At 44.5% G+C, this 16,625-nt stretch overlaps 1 protein-coding gene across 1 annotated transcript in view; it reads left to right on the forward strand.

The window, feature by feature from the left end:
- Positions 1-800: 800 nt before the first annotated feature.
- The window catches only part of LOC126195731 (facilitated trehalose transporter Tret1-like), a 59,608-nt gene continuing 43,783 nt past the window's right edge, over positions 801-16,625 (forward strand). Inside the window, exon 1 of the mRNA XM_049934360.1 lies at positions 801-975. Within this exon, the coding sequence (XP_049790317.1) occupies positions 801-975 (175 nt within the window). The remainder of the gene's footprint in view (positions 976-16,625) is intronic.

Raw genomic sequence — 16,625 nt, forward strand, 5'->3', positions numbered from 1 at the left:
TGCTTATTCTTGGGAATAAACTAATATTGGTAACCATAAACGACAATAAGGAATATACATATTGAGAGGCCAATGTCAAAATACCCAGACTCGTAAACAGAGGTCGACAAGAGGTTCGTGAACTCACACCACTTATTGCCCGAACCGCCCGTTTCTGAGCCAAAAACATCCTTGTAGAATGGCAAGAGTTACCCCAAAATATAACACCATACGACATAAGCGAATGAAAATAAGCAAAAATGACTAATTTTTCTGTCGAAGTATCACTCGCTTCTGATACCGTTCCAATAGTAAAAATGGCAGTATTAAGTCATTGAACAAGATCCTGAACGTGGACTTTCCACAACAGCTTACGACCGAGAAATTTGATCTGTTCAGTTTCAGTTATCTTCTCTGCCACTCACTGTGATCTAGAATATTATTACATTTATAGTTCCTCAAAATTCCCAGTGTTCAGTTAGACTCAAGGATTTGGCACATAGCAACAAGACACCTGATCCGTGTCTGTTGTGTGCACGCCAACATAACCTCGTGATCCGTATCTAAAGCTAAGAGTAAAAACTGCCTCAGGGTAACAAAGACGTTACATGAGCTGAACCGCAGAGCTGGAGATTCCTGTAGACACAAGACGCTGCGCGTCATCCGCCGCGTACTGATACGAAGCGCTCAAGTCTGCTCCCGCTGTGCGTACTCGAGCGTTCCGGCCGCGGTGATTTACAGCCCTCATCTTCAGGTAGCAGTAGCAGAAGCGGTACTTAAGGTGCCTGCTGCCGTGCGCTCGCCGAGTAAACACGCCCGCCATGAAGCAGCTGGTCTCCGACGCGGTAGATAGCAACGCCCTCAGCGGTGTCTTCGCGACGGCCGCGTCGGCAGCACCAGCTGCCATCGAGGCAGCCATCCAGCGAAAGGCCGAAGAGACCCGCCGGGCCGAAGCCAAGTACTCCACCTGGCCCCAGTTCCTCGCCGCTTTCGTCGGTAAGATCGAACAGAGTTGTCTCAGCTGGCATATTTCTCCGTAATCGGGAGATAAATCGCTCGGATAGAGAAGTGAGTTGGCTTTCGAGTCGTAGGTAGTGCAATGTTCAAATACACTACTGGCCGTTAAAATTACTACACCACGAAGATGACGTGCTATAGACGCGAAATTTAACCGACAGGAAGAAGATGCCGTGATACGCAAATGATTAGCTTTTCAGAGCATTCACACAAGGTTGGCGCCGGTGGGAACACCTACAACGTGCTGACATGAGGAAAGTTTCCAACCGATTTCTCATACACAAACAGCAGTTGACCGGCGTTGCCTGGTGAAACGTTGTTGTGATGCCTCGTGTAAGAAGGAGAAATGCGTACCATCACGTTTCCGACTTTGATAAAGGTCGGATTGTAGCCTATCGCGATTGCAGTTTATCATATCGCGGCATTGCTCCTCGCGTTGGTCGACATCCAATGACTGTTAGCAGAATATGGAATCGGTGGGTTCAGGATGGTAATACGGAAAGCCGTGTTCCATCCCAACGGCCTCGTATCACTAGCAGTCGAGATGACAGGCATCTTATCCGCATGGCTGTAACGGATCGTGCAGCCAGGTCTCGACCCCTGAATCAACAGATGGGGACGTTTGCAAGACAACAACCATATGCACGAACAGTTCGACGACGTTTGTAGCAGTATGGATTATCAGCTCGGAGACCATGGCTGCAGTCACCCTTGACGCTGCATCACAGACAGGAGCGCCTGCGATGGTGTTCTCAACGACGAACCTGGGTGCACGAATGGCAAAACGTCATTTTTTCGGATGAATCCAGGTTCTGTTTACAGCATCATGATGGGCGCATCCGTGTTCGGCGACATCGCGGTGAACGCACATTGGAAGCGTGTATTCGTCATCGCCATACTGGCGTATCACCTGGCGTGATGGTATGGGGTGCCGTTGGTTACACGTCTCGGTCACCTCTCGTTCGCATTGACGGCACTTTGAACAGTGGACGTTACATTTCATATGTCTTACGACCCGTGGATCTACCCTTCATTCGATCCCTGCGATCCCTACATTTCAGCAGGATAATGCACTACCACATGTTGCAGGTCCTGTACGGGCCTTTTTGGATACGTAAAATGTTCGACTGCTGCCCTGGCCAGTACATTCTCCAGATCTCTCACCAACTGAAAACGTCTGGTCAATGGTGGCCGAGCAACTGGATCGTCACAATACGCAAGTCACTACTCTTGATGAACTGTGGTATCGTGTTGAAGCTGCATGGGCAGCTGTACCTGTACACGTCATCCAAGCTCTGTTTGAATCAATGCCCAGGCGTATGAAGGCCGTTATTACGGCCAGAGGTGGTTGTTCTGGGTACTGCTGTCTCAGGATCTATGCACCCAAATTGCGTGAAAATATTATCACACGTCAGTTCTAGTACAATATATTTGTCCAATGAATTCCCGTTTATCATTTGCATTTCTTCTTGGTGTACCAATTTTAATGTCCTGTAGTGTATATTTATATTCAACAAGCCACTGCACAGTGCATGGCAGAAGATACATCGTACGAGTATTATCAGTTTGCTGTACTACTCCATTCGCGTTCTGTGCGAGAGGAAAATGCCTCTGAATATCCGTATGAGAGATATACGGTGAGGGATGTGTAAGGGTCGAACAATCACTTTAGAATATATTTCTAGAACGAATTTTCGCTCAGTAGTGTAGTGTGTGCTGATTTGAAACTTCCCGGGACTCGAACCTGAGACTTCTGTTCAGATCTGGCACACACTTTTAATCTGCCATGAAGTTCTAAATAATAGCACATTTCTATGTGGAGTGAAAATTCACTGTGGGAACGATCCCTCAGACGATGGCTAAGTCATGTTACCGCGTTATCCGTATCCCGCAAGGTGTGCAGGGCAACTTCTGCAACTTGTGTGAAGTTTGGAAGGTAGGACAGACGGCACTGCCGAAAGTAAGGCTGTGAGGGCGGGTCTTAAGTCGTGGCTGGATACTTCAATAGGCACGACGCTGGGCCGCTGTGGGCGTAGGTTCCATGTTTGAATCACAGTTTTAATCCGCTAGGAAGTTTCATTTTCCAATAAAGATTCCCTACACCTGCCGGAAAGGGTTTTGCGAGAACTACATTGTCCTTTTCTCCAAGGATTGCTATAAAAGTTACCTGAACATTTATTTCATACTTTCCTGTGGGCTATACTGACCTCTTAGATTTCTAGCACCATACCTCACAATTCGTTTGATGTCTGTTGTGTGTTGTCATGTCTACTCAGTAAGGACTTTAGACATTGCAACAATATTTCACAACCGGTCACTCCAACAATCTGTATGTGATGTCCTTTACAGACCTACCACACTTTCCCAGAACCCTTCCAACAAATGTAAGTCTTCCATTTTCGTTTCCTACTACTGATTTTACATCATCATTCCATTTCATATCGCTTCTTACGTGCTTATACGATGTGACGTGCTCAAGATACTTGAAATGGTAGATGTAGGAGTAGTATAGTGCCAAGCCACTTTACAAAATACCTTAGAAACAGGTTTAATGTTAGTCTCTTCAAAACCCTAAACACTTGCACAGTAATGGTCAGTACAAAAAACTGTAACCAAAGTCTAATAACCAGCTTAAAGAACATTATTAACTTAACAACTCCGATTGCGGACTGTAAAATAATATTGACAATAAACAATAGGTATAAAGAATCATCAAGTATGACCTTTTCTCCTTAAAAGAAATAATTACAACTTACAATTTCACAAACGGCTGGCACGAGACACCAATCAAGACAATCAGTTAAACAACAGATACAAGCCTTGTAAACCCATTTGCAACCACGGATAAACAACAGCACATAACCTGTGGTGGTGGGTGGGTTTATGCACCCCAGTATTGATATTAGTTTTACAAATGGTTCAAAATGGTTCAAATGGCTCTGAGCACTATGGGACTCAACTGCTGTGGTCATAAGTCCCCTAGAACTTAGAACTACTTAAACCTAACTAACCTAAGGACAGCACACAACACCCAGCCATCACGAGGCAGAGAAAATCCCTGACCCCGCCGGGAATCGAACCCGGGAACCCGGGCGTGGGAAGCGAGAACGCTACCGCACGACCACGAGATGCGGGCTTTACAAATGGCATGTCCTTCAGTACACTTGCTGGCCTTTCCCTTTACAATAGTACGCCTCTTGACGCTTCTGCTTACAATAACTTACGATACCTGTAACGCGAACCTACTAGCACCAGGCACAGACAAGAAGCTACAGCGCTTAATTAAGATGTTTAACAACGGCAAAAGACATAAGTAACCCCAATACACACACTCACACACACACACAGACATAAAATTTACAATGAAAAGCAGTCACAAGTATTAAAATTATTCCTTAGCATTAAACGCCACGGACCCGTTTAATTTTAACCTTTTAATTTAGCCGTCTGTGAATTAAGCCAACAGATGATTGCTCCCTCTCATATCAGATTAAAACCAACAATATGAGTGACTTCCAGAGACTTCAAGAAGAAGTAATTATTTGACCAATACAAGTAAGAGCGCATGACTTTATGAAACAACTCCGTATCAACAGCAGTGCGAACAGTTTAAGCTAGTTATTCGTATTCCACATACAATCAGTAAGTCAACAACGAGTTCAGAAATACCTGCTGGGTTAACAAGAAGTAACAGGCTCACCCCACTTAACCATACTAGAATTATAAACAGTTCAGCCGGTCACTGTGGCAGAGCGGCTCTAGGCGCTTCAGTCCGGAACCGCGCTGCTACCACGGTCGCAGGTTCGAATCCTGGTTAGTTAGGTTTACGTAGTTCTAAGTTCTAGGGGACTGATGACCTCAGATGTTAAGTCTCATGGTGCTTAGAGCCATTTGAACCATTTAAACTGTTCAGTGATCATCCGCCCAGCACCGAGCGAGGTGGCGCAGTGGTTAGCACACTGGACTCGCATTCGGGAGGACGACGGTTCAATCCCGCGTCCGGCCATCCTGATTTAGGTTTTCCGTGATTTCCCTAAATCGCTCCAGGCTAATGCCGGGATGGTTCCTCTGAAAGGGCACTGCCGACTTCCTTCCCTAATCCGATGAGACCGATGACCTCGCTGTTTGGTCTCTTCCCCCAAAAACCAACCAACCAATCCGCCCAGCTAACCTTTACGTTATGGGTGAACTCCGTTTAGAGCACAAAACATGTAAAGTACGATGAAACAACAACAACAGCATGTGATAGTTCTTTAAATATGCACACCGTGCTAAATTATAGTCACCTGAAGTTAAGACATTTCTTAACGGGCGAACGAAACTTGAACAGTAGAACGTGGGCAGATTACTAATATCAAATCGCTTAGACCAACCAACTGTTTCACAACACATACACTCAGCAGAGCAATTCTGTAACAGAGTAGTATATAACAGCGTAACTATACTAGTACTTCTGTGTGTCACACAAATGCTTGAAACAGCCTTTCAGCCTCCAAACCAATCAGACTAACAAACGGTCACCGGTGCTTGTGAACGCCAGTGCAATTTGGCCCCTCAGACTCGAGTACAGTACTCTCGTTGCACTCGTACTCAGCGAGCACGCCGGCTCCGCACCATCACAGCGGTCAACGCGCCCCTCACTCCTCCGCCCACTCGCTCTCTCACTCTGTCAACCGGCGCGTGACCCGCGGAGTACCGTCGCACCACCGCGGAACCAAACTTGAAAGGACTCGAGAGCAACCGACACGCCGCGAGCGCTTAAATAGTCAAAGACCCTCAGACCATCGTCTCTGATCGGAACACTAAACCACGGACGACAATCAATAAATACACTACTGGCCATTAAAATTGCTACACTACGAAGATGACGTGCTACAGACGCGAAATTTAACCGATAGGAAGAACATGCTGTGATATGCAAATGATTAGCTTTTCAGAGCATTCACACAAGGTTGGCGCCGGTGGCGACACCTACAACGTGCTGACATGAGGAAAGTTTCCAACCGATTTCTCATACACAAACAGCAGTTGACCGGCGTTGCCTGGTGAAACGTTGTTGTGATGCCTCGCGTAAGGAGGAGGAATTCGTACCATCACGTTTCCGACTTTGATAAAGGTCGGATTGTAGCCTATCGCGATTGCGGTTTATCCTATCCCGACATTGCTGCTCGCGTTGGTCGAGGTCCAATGATTGTTAGCACAATATGCAATCGGTGGGTTCGGGAAGGTAGTACGGAATGCCGTGCTGGATCCCAACGGTCTCGTATCACTAGCAGTCGAGATGACAGGCAAGGCTGTAACGGATCGTGCAGCCACATTTCGATCCCTGAGTCAACAGATGGGGACGTTTGCAAGACAACAACCATTTGCACGAACAGTTCGACGACGTTTGTAGCATGGATTATCAGCTCGGAGACCATGGCTGCGGTTACCCTTGACGCTGCATCACAGACAGGAGCGCTTATGATAGTGTACTCAACGACGAACCTGGGTGCACGAATGGCAAAACGTCATTTTTTCGGATGAATCCAGGTTCTGTTTACAGCATCATGATGGTCGCAACCGTGTTTGGCGACATCGCGGTGAACTCACATTGGAAGCGTGTATTCGTCATCGCCATACTGGCGTATCACCCGGCGTGATGGTATGGGGTGCCATTGGTTACACGTCTCGGTCACCTTTTGTTCGCATTTACGGCACTTTGAACAGTGGATGTTACATTTAAGATGTGTTACGGCCCGTGGCTCTACGCTTCATTCGATCCCTGCGAAACCCTACATTTCGGTAGGATAATGCACGACCGCATGTTGCAGGTCCTGTACGGGCCTTTCTGGATACAGAAAATGTTCGACTGCTGCCCTGGCCAGCACATTCTCCAGATCTCTCACCAATTGAAAACGTCTGATCAATGGTGGCCGAGCAACTGGCTCGTCACAATACGCCAGTCACTACTCTTGATGAACTGTGGTATCGTGTTGAAGCTGCATGGGCAGCTGTACCTGTACACGCCATCCAAGCTCTGTTTGACTCAATGCCCATGTGTATGAAGGCCTTTATTACGGCCAGAGGTGGTTTTTCTGGGTACTGATTTCTCAGGATCTATGCACCCAAATTGCGTGAAAATGTAATCACATGTAAATTCTAGTATAATATGTTTGTCCAATGAATACCCGTTTGTCATCTGCATTTCTTCTTGGTGTAGAAATTGTAATGGCCAGTAGTGTAGAAGTCACTACTGTTGCCACAAAGCCAGGCGCACGGCTCACTATTCACCACTATCTACATTTAAAGAGAGCCGTCGTTCATTACACCAACTGCAGATATTTTTCCGGGTCTCTCTGCAACTCCTTACGATCTTCCAACGACAGTACTTTCTTGTATACAACGACATCATCGTCGTAACCGTCGTCGTCAGCGAACAAACCGATACTGCTGCATTATCTACATTTACATCGCTACTCTGTAATCGACTGTGAAATGCATCACAGACGGTACTTCCCATTGCACTAGTCAATACAGATTTTTCCCGTTCCATTCACGTAGGGAATGCGAGTAGAATGACTGCTTCAACGCCCCTAGAGTGCTATAATTAGCCTAATCTTGCCTTTCCGGTCCCTATGCGAGGGGGTTGTAGTATACACATATCCCTAGAGTCATCATTTAGAGTTGCTTAGCCAAACTTTCCAAGCACGCTTTCGCGGAATGTTTGAGTCTATCTTCAATACCAGTTCAGTGTTTTCAGCTTCTCTGTGACGCCCTCCCATGGGTCAAAAATACCTGTGACCAAATGTGCTGCTCTCCTTTGTACACGTCCAGTCCGATACCTGCTTTACCTACCACTGAGCCTGTCTGACCGGCCCATTTATATCCCTACAAATTGTTTCTTTTGTATTCATCTGAATCGACCTATTGCAACCGTGACTCATTGATACTGTAGTCATTTCTCGTTTTGTGAAGTGCGAAGTTTTACATTTCTGAACTTTTAAAGCCTGTTGCTAATCTTCGCACCACTATGAAATCTTATCACTGTCTGAATATGTGTGGAACTTTTTTCAGACAGTACTTCATTATAGATAATTGTATCATCTGTGAAACCTATGAGGGTGGTTTTAATAACCCCTGTGTGATAAACCATTGACGTATACTGAGACTGTCAGAGAATGGAAGATTAAGTTCTAGCATTTCAACCATGACGGGGTAACTAGAGACGATGCAAAATCTCGCATTTTGGAAGGGCAGGGAAGGAAATCGGCCTCGGCCCTCGAAGGAAACATCCCGGACTTTCAGAAGTCATGCAGCACCTAAATATGGCTGTGGGACGGGGATTTTAAGCGCTGTTCTTCTGAAAACAAGTTCAGTGTGTTACCATTGTTCCACACCGCCCGGTCCTGTCATTTCATTCTCGTTCTGGACGTTCGATACAAAGCTTAGCGCTATTCTGAGCAGAAAGCTGCATATAGGGTGATCCGTGGTGATGTTACAAACTTTCAGAAATAATGGAGAAGGGTAAACCAATTTGAGAGATGGGCTCTTTAATGCATATCTTTAGAGCTATAGGCACTTGTTCAGTAAAAGACGTGTGTTTCACACTAGCGAAGATGAACAAGTGTTCATAATTCTTAAGGTAGGCGTCGTAGTGTTCATATTTACCAGACTTTTTTCCTTGTTTTCGTCCATACTACAACCTCTGAAAGTTTCCTCCCTACAGTCTTAGCAACAACTCTATTGGTACATATATTCACATGAAAGATATATCAGAAAGATTTTTGCTTATAACTTTCGATGCGAATATTTCCGGGCCAGGGTTCCTTGTGTCAAGTTGATAATTTATCCTTTCTCATCATTTCTGAAAGTTTTTTACCTCATCTTGGAATCACCCTCCATATGAAGGTGTTTCTCACTCATACGTAGCATCAACTAGATAAAGTTTGGGTTAGTAGCATTGCAAACATACATAGGGAACCGTGAGCGTGCAGCGACGAAATTACGCACCGTAGTAGGGAATCCAAAACGGAATACTTTAATATACTAATGGTCGGATGAATGTTTAATTTTTTACTGTCATAAGCAAATTACCCTGTGCAGGAACGACTTAACCTCAAAGCAACTGGTCGAAGTGACGACCGACAGTCTCATCGCTTCCATTGAAAGAACTGAACTCTGGTTTTGAAGTTATTTGACCAAACCGCTTTCAAATGTTGTTGCCCACATACTGTATGAAGTCTTTGAAGTATGGAGATCATGGGCAAGATGGCGAGTATTTTGTTGACGAATCTTCTCCGAGACGTCTCAGCATCGTCTCCTCAAGTCCTGCTTCAGCAACAGTTTTGTGTGACAACATGTACCAGCTCTGGGCGGTTTGAACAAGCCATTATCTCATAAATTTTCAGCTTTTTGGGCACTACATCCCGTTGCATCATACACTACACGCATGTCTCCAAGTTTTTGTAACGACTCACACTTTATCTGTAGCAACAAGGAATCTAAATATTCATCTGCATTTATACTTTGCAAGGCACGTTGCGATGTGTGTCAAAGGGTGTTTCTCGTACCTCTATATACCCCTCTCTCTCCTGCTACATTCATGAATTGTGCATGAGAAGAATGATTGTCAATAAACCTGTGTATAGACTCCAATTTCTCTTGTTTTCTCGTCATGGTCATTTAGCGAAATTTATGTGGAAGAAAGCAATATGATGTCCGACTCTTCTTGGAAAATATACTGTCGAGATTTCAACACTATACCTCTCCGTGATGTACATCGGCTCTCTTGATACCCAGGATAATCACGGAAATTCGATCGAAAAGACCTTATCAGCCATGGTGAGTTGCTGGCGTGAGGAATCGTCAGGTTGAAAGATGCTCTTCACATCTTGAATCGTGCAAGGAGGTATTCCGTTATAGATTAGAGATGCAGAGGTTAGAGATAATGTTATGTCATCCGCGGCTAATCAGAGTTGTAAATGGTACCAGTTTCCTCTACACGGACGGTAACGCCATTCTCTCTCTCTATAAGGAGGTATGTCGGGACATCATAGACAACTGCTGTATTGTGTTATCATACTGGAAGATAACATCACAGAAATTTCGCAGATAGGGCACAGTCACAGGCTTTAACAAATCAAAAATATCACGATTAGTTTCCAAATTATGTCAATCCAAACCGGAAGAGATCGCGTTATGCACCCAGCGACACTCCACACCGTCGTAGCAATTGCAGGATGCTCAAGACGAAAACGAAGACAATCATGCAACGAACGCTCTCCTCGGAGGCTCAGCACAAAGATAGCTCCATCATGATGCTACACATAGCAGCGAGACTCCAGTCTCTAGTACCGTCTTTCTGTCTGCTTAATATTGGCGAGGCATTCGGAAGGACCACGGTTCAGACCCGCGTCCGTCCATACTGATTTCGGTTTTCCATGATTTCCCCAAATCACTTCAGGCAAATGTCTGGATGGTTCCTTTGAAAGGGCACGGCTGATTTCCTTCCCCCATTCTTCCCTAATCGCAGCTTGTGCTCCCCTCTAGTGACCTCCTTGTAGACGGGACGTCAAACACTCATCTCCTCCTCCAACAATGGAGCACGCCGTGGTGAGTACAGTGCGAAGCTGTGGTTAGCGCCGCTGTCTAGTAATCTGCTGGTCGCCAGTTCAAGCCCAACCACCAGCTATTATTTTTTATTTAGCCTTTAGTGATTGTGGAAGTTTCTCGAAATTTCTTGTGATTGTAATCTTTTTATATTACGGAGTATTCGATGTCTGTATAAATAGCTGCGCTATCCAATAAAGAGTTCAGTACTGTTCTGGCTGTATGTTGGTGTTCATAATAAACGTGCTTTCGGTGGTAACTGTTGTATTTCATTCGCGACCCCGCTTTCGAATTTGGATTTGATTCTGGTTAAGACGTGACATTACGTAGTGGAGACGCTGGGTACTTCAAAACGCCTACATCTCCATGACTGTAACTAGCCAACGTAAATGCCGTCGCCTATACGTACAGGATCCGAAATACAAGCTGTACATTATTCCAGAGGGCGGTATATTCAGGAAACCAAAGGGTCCCAAAACAGCAACTGCACATCAAGCATCCATCGGTGTTTTCCTGAGCCGCTCGTCAGAACCCGACGAATTTGCTGAAAGGGTACACTGACAACGAGACAGATCGAGCACTCCACCCTAGAAGAAAAGTGTCCGAAAATACACGACAGCAACAACCGTTGGCTGGAAAAGTTTTTTTTTTCATTTATTCATAACATCACGGACCGTATTGGGAAAGTTTTGGCCAAGTTTCAAGTGGAGACAATCTTTCGATCTATCATGAAAATTAGTGAAAGTTTAAGATCGGTGAAAGACGCACGACACCCCTTAGCTACCCCAGGTGTGTATAAAATTCCTTGTAGCTGTGACTTGGTTTATATTGGAACAACTAAAAGGAGTGTTAATATCCGCCTAACGGAACACAAAAGGAACTGTAGAATGGGACAAATTGACAAATCAGCTGTAGCGGAACACGTTTCCAAAGACGGTGATCACGAAATAAAATTTAGTGAGACAAACGTGATAGCCAGGACATCACATTATTATACCCCCATATATAGAGAAGCTATAGAGATCTACAAGCACGAAAATAATTTTAATAAAAAAGAAGAAGGATTAAATCTAGACAAGATATGGCGGTCGACTTTGCACCAACGAAGTGACAATCGATTACCTGTAATCGAGAGAGATGGCACTAGTCAGAGATAGTTTTAAAGTCGAAAGTATGTGATGAGTGGTGGCACCATCTAAGCGCTCTATATAAGCGGGACCTCCAGCGCCTAGTAGCCAGTCGCTGACTCACCTCGGAAGATGTTGCCCGCAGTAGGCAACGAAACGTCAGGAAGGAGAAGAAGTTTTATATATGGACCACGGCATTCAGCCCGGAAGTTTTAATTAATGAAGACGCCAGTCGTTATAGCTTACATGTTACGATTGCTGAAAGGATTCGATCCAGTAGCCAAATACAAGAAGTGGGATGACATGATGTGTTTGGAAAATTTATGCTTTTCCTTGAGGAGCACAGGCCAGCAGTAGCTGGAGAACAACGAAGTGAAGCTCAATATCTGGGACAGCTTCCAGGCCGACACGAGAAAAACGTTTGGTGACATTTTGCGGCAAGTCTGCTTAGCGGAAGATCAATTGAGGAGTAGGGACCAGGGCCATGGGGAAAGCACACAGACCTACTTACAGAATGCTTCGGCCTTATTTCACATTTTGAGTTCGAATGTAGCAGAGCCCAGAAAAATCTCACAGTTGATGAAAGCAATAGCAGAAGACATATGCCAAGCTCTTCTGGTAAAAAAAAAAACGTAACACCGACCGATGAATTCAGATATTGGTGCCAGCGCTTAGAGAAAATACAACAGAAAAAAAAGAAAAAGGAAGAACTGGAGGAAAGGAATATGACAGACTCCCGAGTGTGGTCCCTATGGCAGTTGAAGAAAGCCACCACGACCTCGCATTTTATGGTAGCCAGAAATATCTCAAGACTAAGAAATAGATTAATGTCGATCATATACGTCAGGAGGTAATAGGGAATGTTGGATAAGAAGTCTGTCTAGCTTTAGCACCAATCTCTAGCACCTGTCGAGTGTCGACACGCCAGGAAGAATGGATTCGGCCAACTCGAACTTACACCGCAGCCGTCAAACAATAACGCAGAATCGACTACCGTAGATGCAACCGACTCTTCCGAAAAGTATGACGCCCTGTGGGAAGAACAGACGTTTCGATCACGGTTGACAACACGCCAGTATGTTTTCACTGTGAGCAACCTGGATATGTTAAACGCTACTACAGAGAAAGAAGACGTGTTTGCAAGATTTTTACACCGCCGAACGCCGACTATCACAACAATCCTACTCACACCAGTCAACTGCAGACAATTGTAGTTGACCTGTGGCACGAAACCCGTCGCTGTATCCTGGACTAGGTCGCTCGCAAACGCGCCACTGCTGTTCTCGTCGCCGTACAAGCAGCTCTCCTGACCGCCGAATTCAGGAAAACTAAGCGAAGCAACCACCTATACCGGCCGGTGTGGCCGTGCGGTTCTAGGCGCTTCAGTCTGGAAACGCGTGACCGCTACGGTTGCAGGTTCGAATCCTGCCTCGGGCATGGATGTGTGTGATGTTCTTAGATTAGTTAGGTTTAAGTAGTTCTAAGTTCTAGGGGACTGATGACCACAGATATTAAGTCCCATAGTGCTCAGAGCCATTTGAACCAACCATCTATGGATATCGGCCACAACAGACGAAAATCCTCATTGAACGACAATCATCAAGACATCAGGAAATCTCGCTGACGTCATCACTAATGATCAACCTGTCCCGGCTCTCAACTCAGGGGCTTTATTTTCTGTAACGTTGTATGCTTATCGTCATCAGCTAAAGAATACAGTGATACGAAAGCGATTGTGCTGAAACTCGCAAAAGGGAAATAAGTGAAGCTGAGAGGAGCATGTAGGCTACTGCAAGAGTAACTATCAGTTACAAATCACAGCACCTTGGAATGTAGTATAAATGTTACTCTCGGATGGGATTACAAGCAGTCATAGACAGTGGAAGATCGGGGCTCCAGACTGATGAAGCTATTCCAACAAGTGCACATGAAAATATCGCTCTGGGCGGTTGTTCGTTGAAGATGTTATTCTGTCGTCATCAACAAGACGAGTTCTGGTCGTCAAATGATACACTCAACCTGTGGAGCTTTTGTCGATTGACAGAAGCTACTAAAGCTCACAAATAAAATTCACATGCCAGCGACGATCATAAGCGTTTCCCCATTCCTGTCAATTGTTCCCTTATGCTCTCCCTGAAACTCTGTACAACCTCTGGTTCTTTCAGTTTACCCAGTTCCCATCTCCTTAAACTGTTACACAGTCCAAAATGGCATAACTTTAAGCTTACAGTGCCATTAGGTCATATGTAAAGAATTCGTGTTAGTATTTTGCAGCTGTGACTTATTAAACTGATAGTTCGGTAATTTTCAGATCTGTCAACACCTGCTTTCTTTGGGATTTATATATTACAGAACAACTTTGAATCACTCATTGTTACGAGTGCCTACAACTCATCCCTAAAAGGAAGGTGCATAGAGATAGCCTAACCAGACCAGGATAAGCAGCTTTGTGTCATCGACGAAGACTCGTGCTGCGCGACCACTACAGACAATGCATTACTATCGAATAAACTCCCAACAGGATCGAGTCTGACTGAGGAACAATGGTTGTGAGCGTTAGCCACGCCGCGCCAATTTTAAAATGCTTTCAGATCCAGACTGGAGAAGTGACAGACCAAGTGGCCGATGGTAGAACACCATATCAGCAGTGGAGATCATCTACAAATTAGCCAGCGCTCTTACAGGATGTTTCTAGGTGAATGACACGGTTTGAAAGGAAGTGGGGAGGATCCTGCAATATATTATTAAACCCACAAAGTGTCCTTGGTCCTGTCCTGTGGTCCTTGTGTTTGTGCACCGATTACTAACGACTAAACAAAATCATGAAGAGAGGTCACTACCCATTGCCGCACATTGAAGACACCCTCGACTGCTCGAAAGGAGCAAAGTATTTTTGAAATATAGACGTGCAGGAGGATTCTGGCAAATCGATATTGATGAAGCTGACTGAGAAAACACTAACTTCATATGACCTAATGGCACTGTAAGCTTAAAGTTATGCCATTTTGGACTGTGTAACAGTTTAAGGAGATGGGAACTGGGTAAACTGAAAGAACCAGAGGTTGTACAGAGTTTCAGGGAGAGCATAAGGGAACAATTGACAGGAATGGGGAAAAGAAATACAGTAGAAGAAGAATGGGTAGCTTTGAGGGATGAAGTAGCGAAGGCAGCAGAGGATCAAGTAGGTAAAAAGACGAGGGCTAGTAGAAATCCTTGGGTAACAGAAGAAATATTGATTTTAATTGATGAAAGGAGTAAATGAAGCAGGCAAAAAGGAATACAAACGTCTCAAAAATGAGATCGACAGGAAGTGCAAAATGGCTAAGCAGGGATGGCTAGAGGACAAATGTAAGGATGTAGAGGCCTATCTCACTAGGGGTAAGATAGATACTGCCTACAGGAAAATTAAAGAGACCTTTGGAGATAAGAGAACGACTTGTATGAATATCAAGAGCTCAGATGGAAACCCAGTTCTAAGCAAAGAAGGGAAAGCAGAAAGGTGGAAGAAGTATACAGAGGGTCTATACAAGGGCGATGTACTTGAGTACAATATTATGGAAATGGAAGAGGATGTAGATGAAGATGAAATGGGAGATATGATACTGCGTGAAGAGTTTGACAGAGCACTGAAAGACCTGAATCGAAACAAGGCCCCCGGAGTAGACAACATTCCATTGGAACTAGTGACGGCCTTGGGAGAGCCAGTCCTGACAAAACTCTACCATCTGGTGAGCAAGATGTATGAAACAGGCGAAATACCCTCAGACTTCAAGAAGAATATAATAATTCCAATCCCAAAGAAAGCAGGTGTTGACAGATGTGAAAATTACCGAACTATCAGTTTAATAAGTCACGGCTGCAAAATACTAACACAAATTATTTACAGACGAATTGAAAAACTGGTAGGAGCCGACCTCGGGGAAGATCAGTTTGGATTCCGTAGAAACACTGGTACACGTGAGGCAATACTGACCTTACGACTTATCTTAGAAGAAAGATTAAGGAAAGGCAAACCTACGTTTCTAGCATTTGTAGACTTAGAGAAAGCTTTTGAAATGTTGACTGGAATACTCTCTTTCAAATTCTAAAGGTGGCAGGGGTAAAACACAGGGAGCGAAAGGTTACTTACAATTTGTACAGAAACCAGATGGCAGTTATAAGAGTCGAGGGACATGAAAGGGAAGCAGTGATTGGGAAGGGAGTGAGACAGGGTTGTAGCCTCTCCCCGATGTTGTTCAATCTGTATATTGAGCAAGCAGTAAAGGAAATAAAAGAAAAATTCGGAGTAGGTATTAAAATTCATTGAGAAGAAATAAAACTTTGAGGTTCACCGATGACATTGTAATTCTGTCAGAGACACCAAAGGACTTGGAAGAGCAGTTGAATGGAATGGACAGTGTCTTGAAAGGAGGATATAAGATGAACATCAACAAAAGCAAAACAAGGATAATGGAATGTAGTCTAATAAATCGGGTTATGCTAAGGGAATTAGATTAGGAAATGAGACACTTAAAGTAGTAAAGGAGTTTTGGTATTTGGGGAGCAAAATAACTGATGATGGTCGAAGTAGAGAGGATATAAAATGTAGACTGGAAATGGCAAGGAAACCGTTTCTGAAGAAGAGAAATTTGTTAACATCGAGTATAGATGTAAGTGTCAGGAAGTCATTTCTGAAAGTATTTGTATGGAGTGTAGCCATGTATGGAAGTGAAACATGGACGATAAATAGTTTGGACAAGAAGAGAATAGAAGCTTTCGAAATGTGGTGCTACAGAAGAATGCTGAAGATTAGATGGGTAGATCACATAACTAATGAGGAAGTATTGAATAGGATTGGGGAGAAGAGAAGTTTGTGGCACAACTTGACCAGAAGAAGGGATCGGTTGGTAGGACATGTTCTGAGGCATCAAG

This window comes from Schistocerca nitens, chromosome 7 (genome assembly GCF_023898315.1).
Source record: "Schistocerca nitens isolate TAMUIC-IGC-003100 chromosome 7, iqSchNite1.1, whole genome shotgun sequence".
In the NCBI taxonomy this organism is placed as follows: domain Eukaryota; kingdom Metazoa; phylum Arthropoda; class Insecta; order Orthoptera; family Acrididae; genus Schistocerca; species Schistocerca nitens.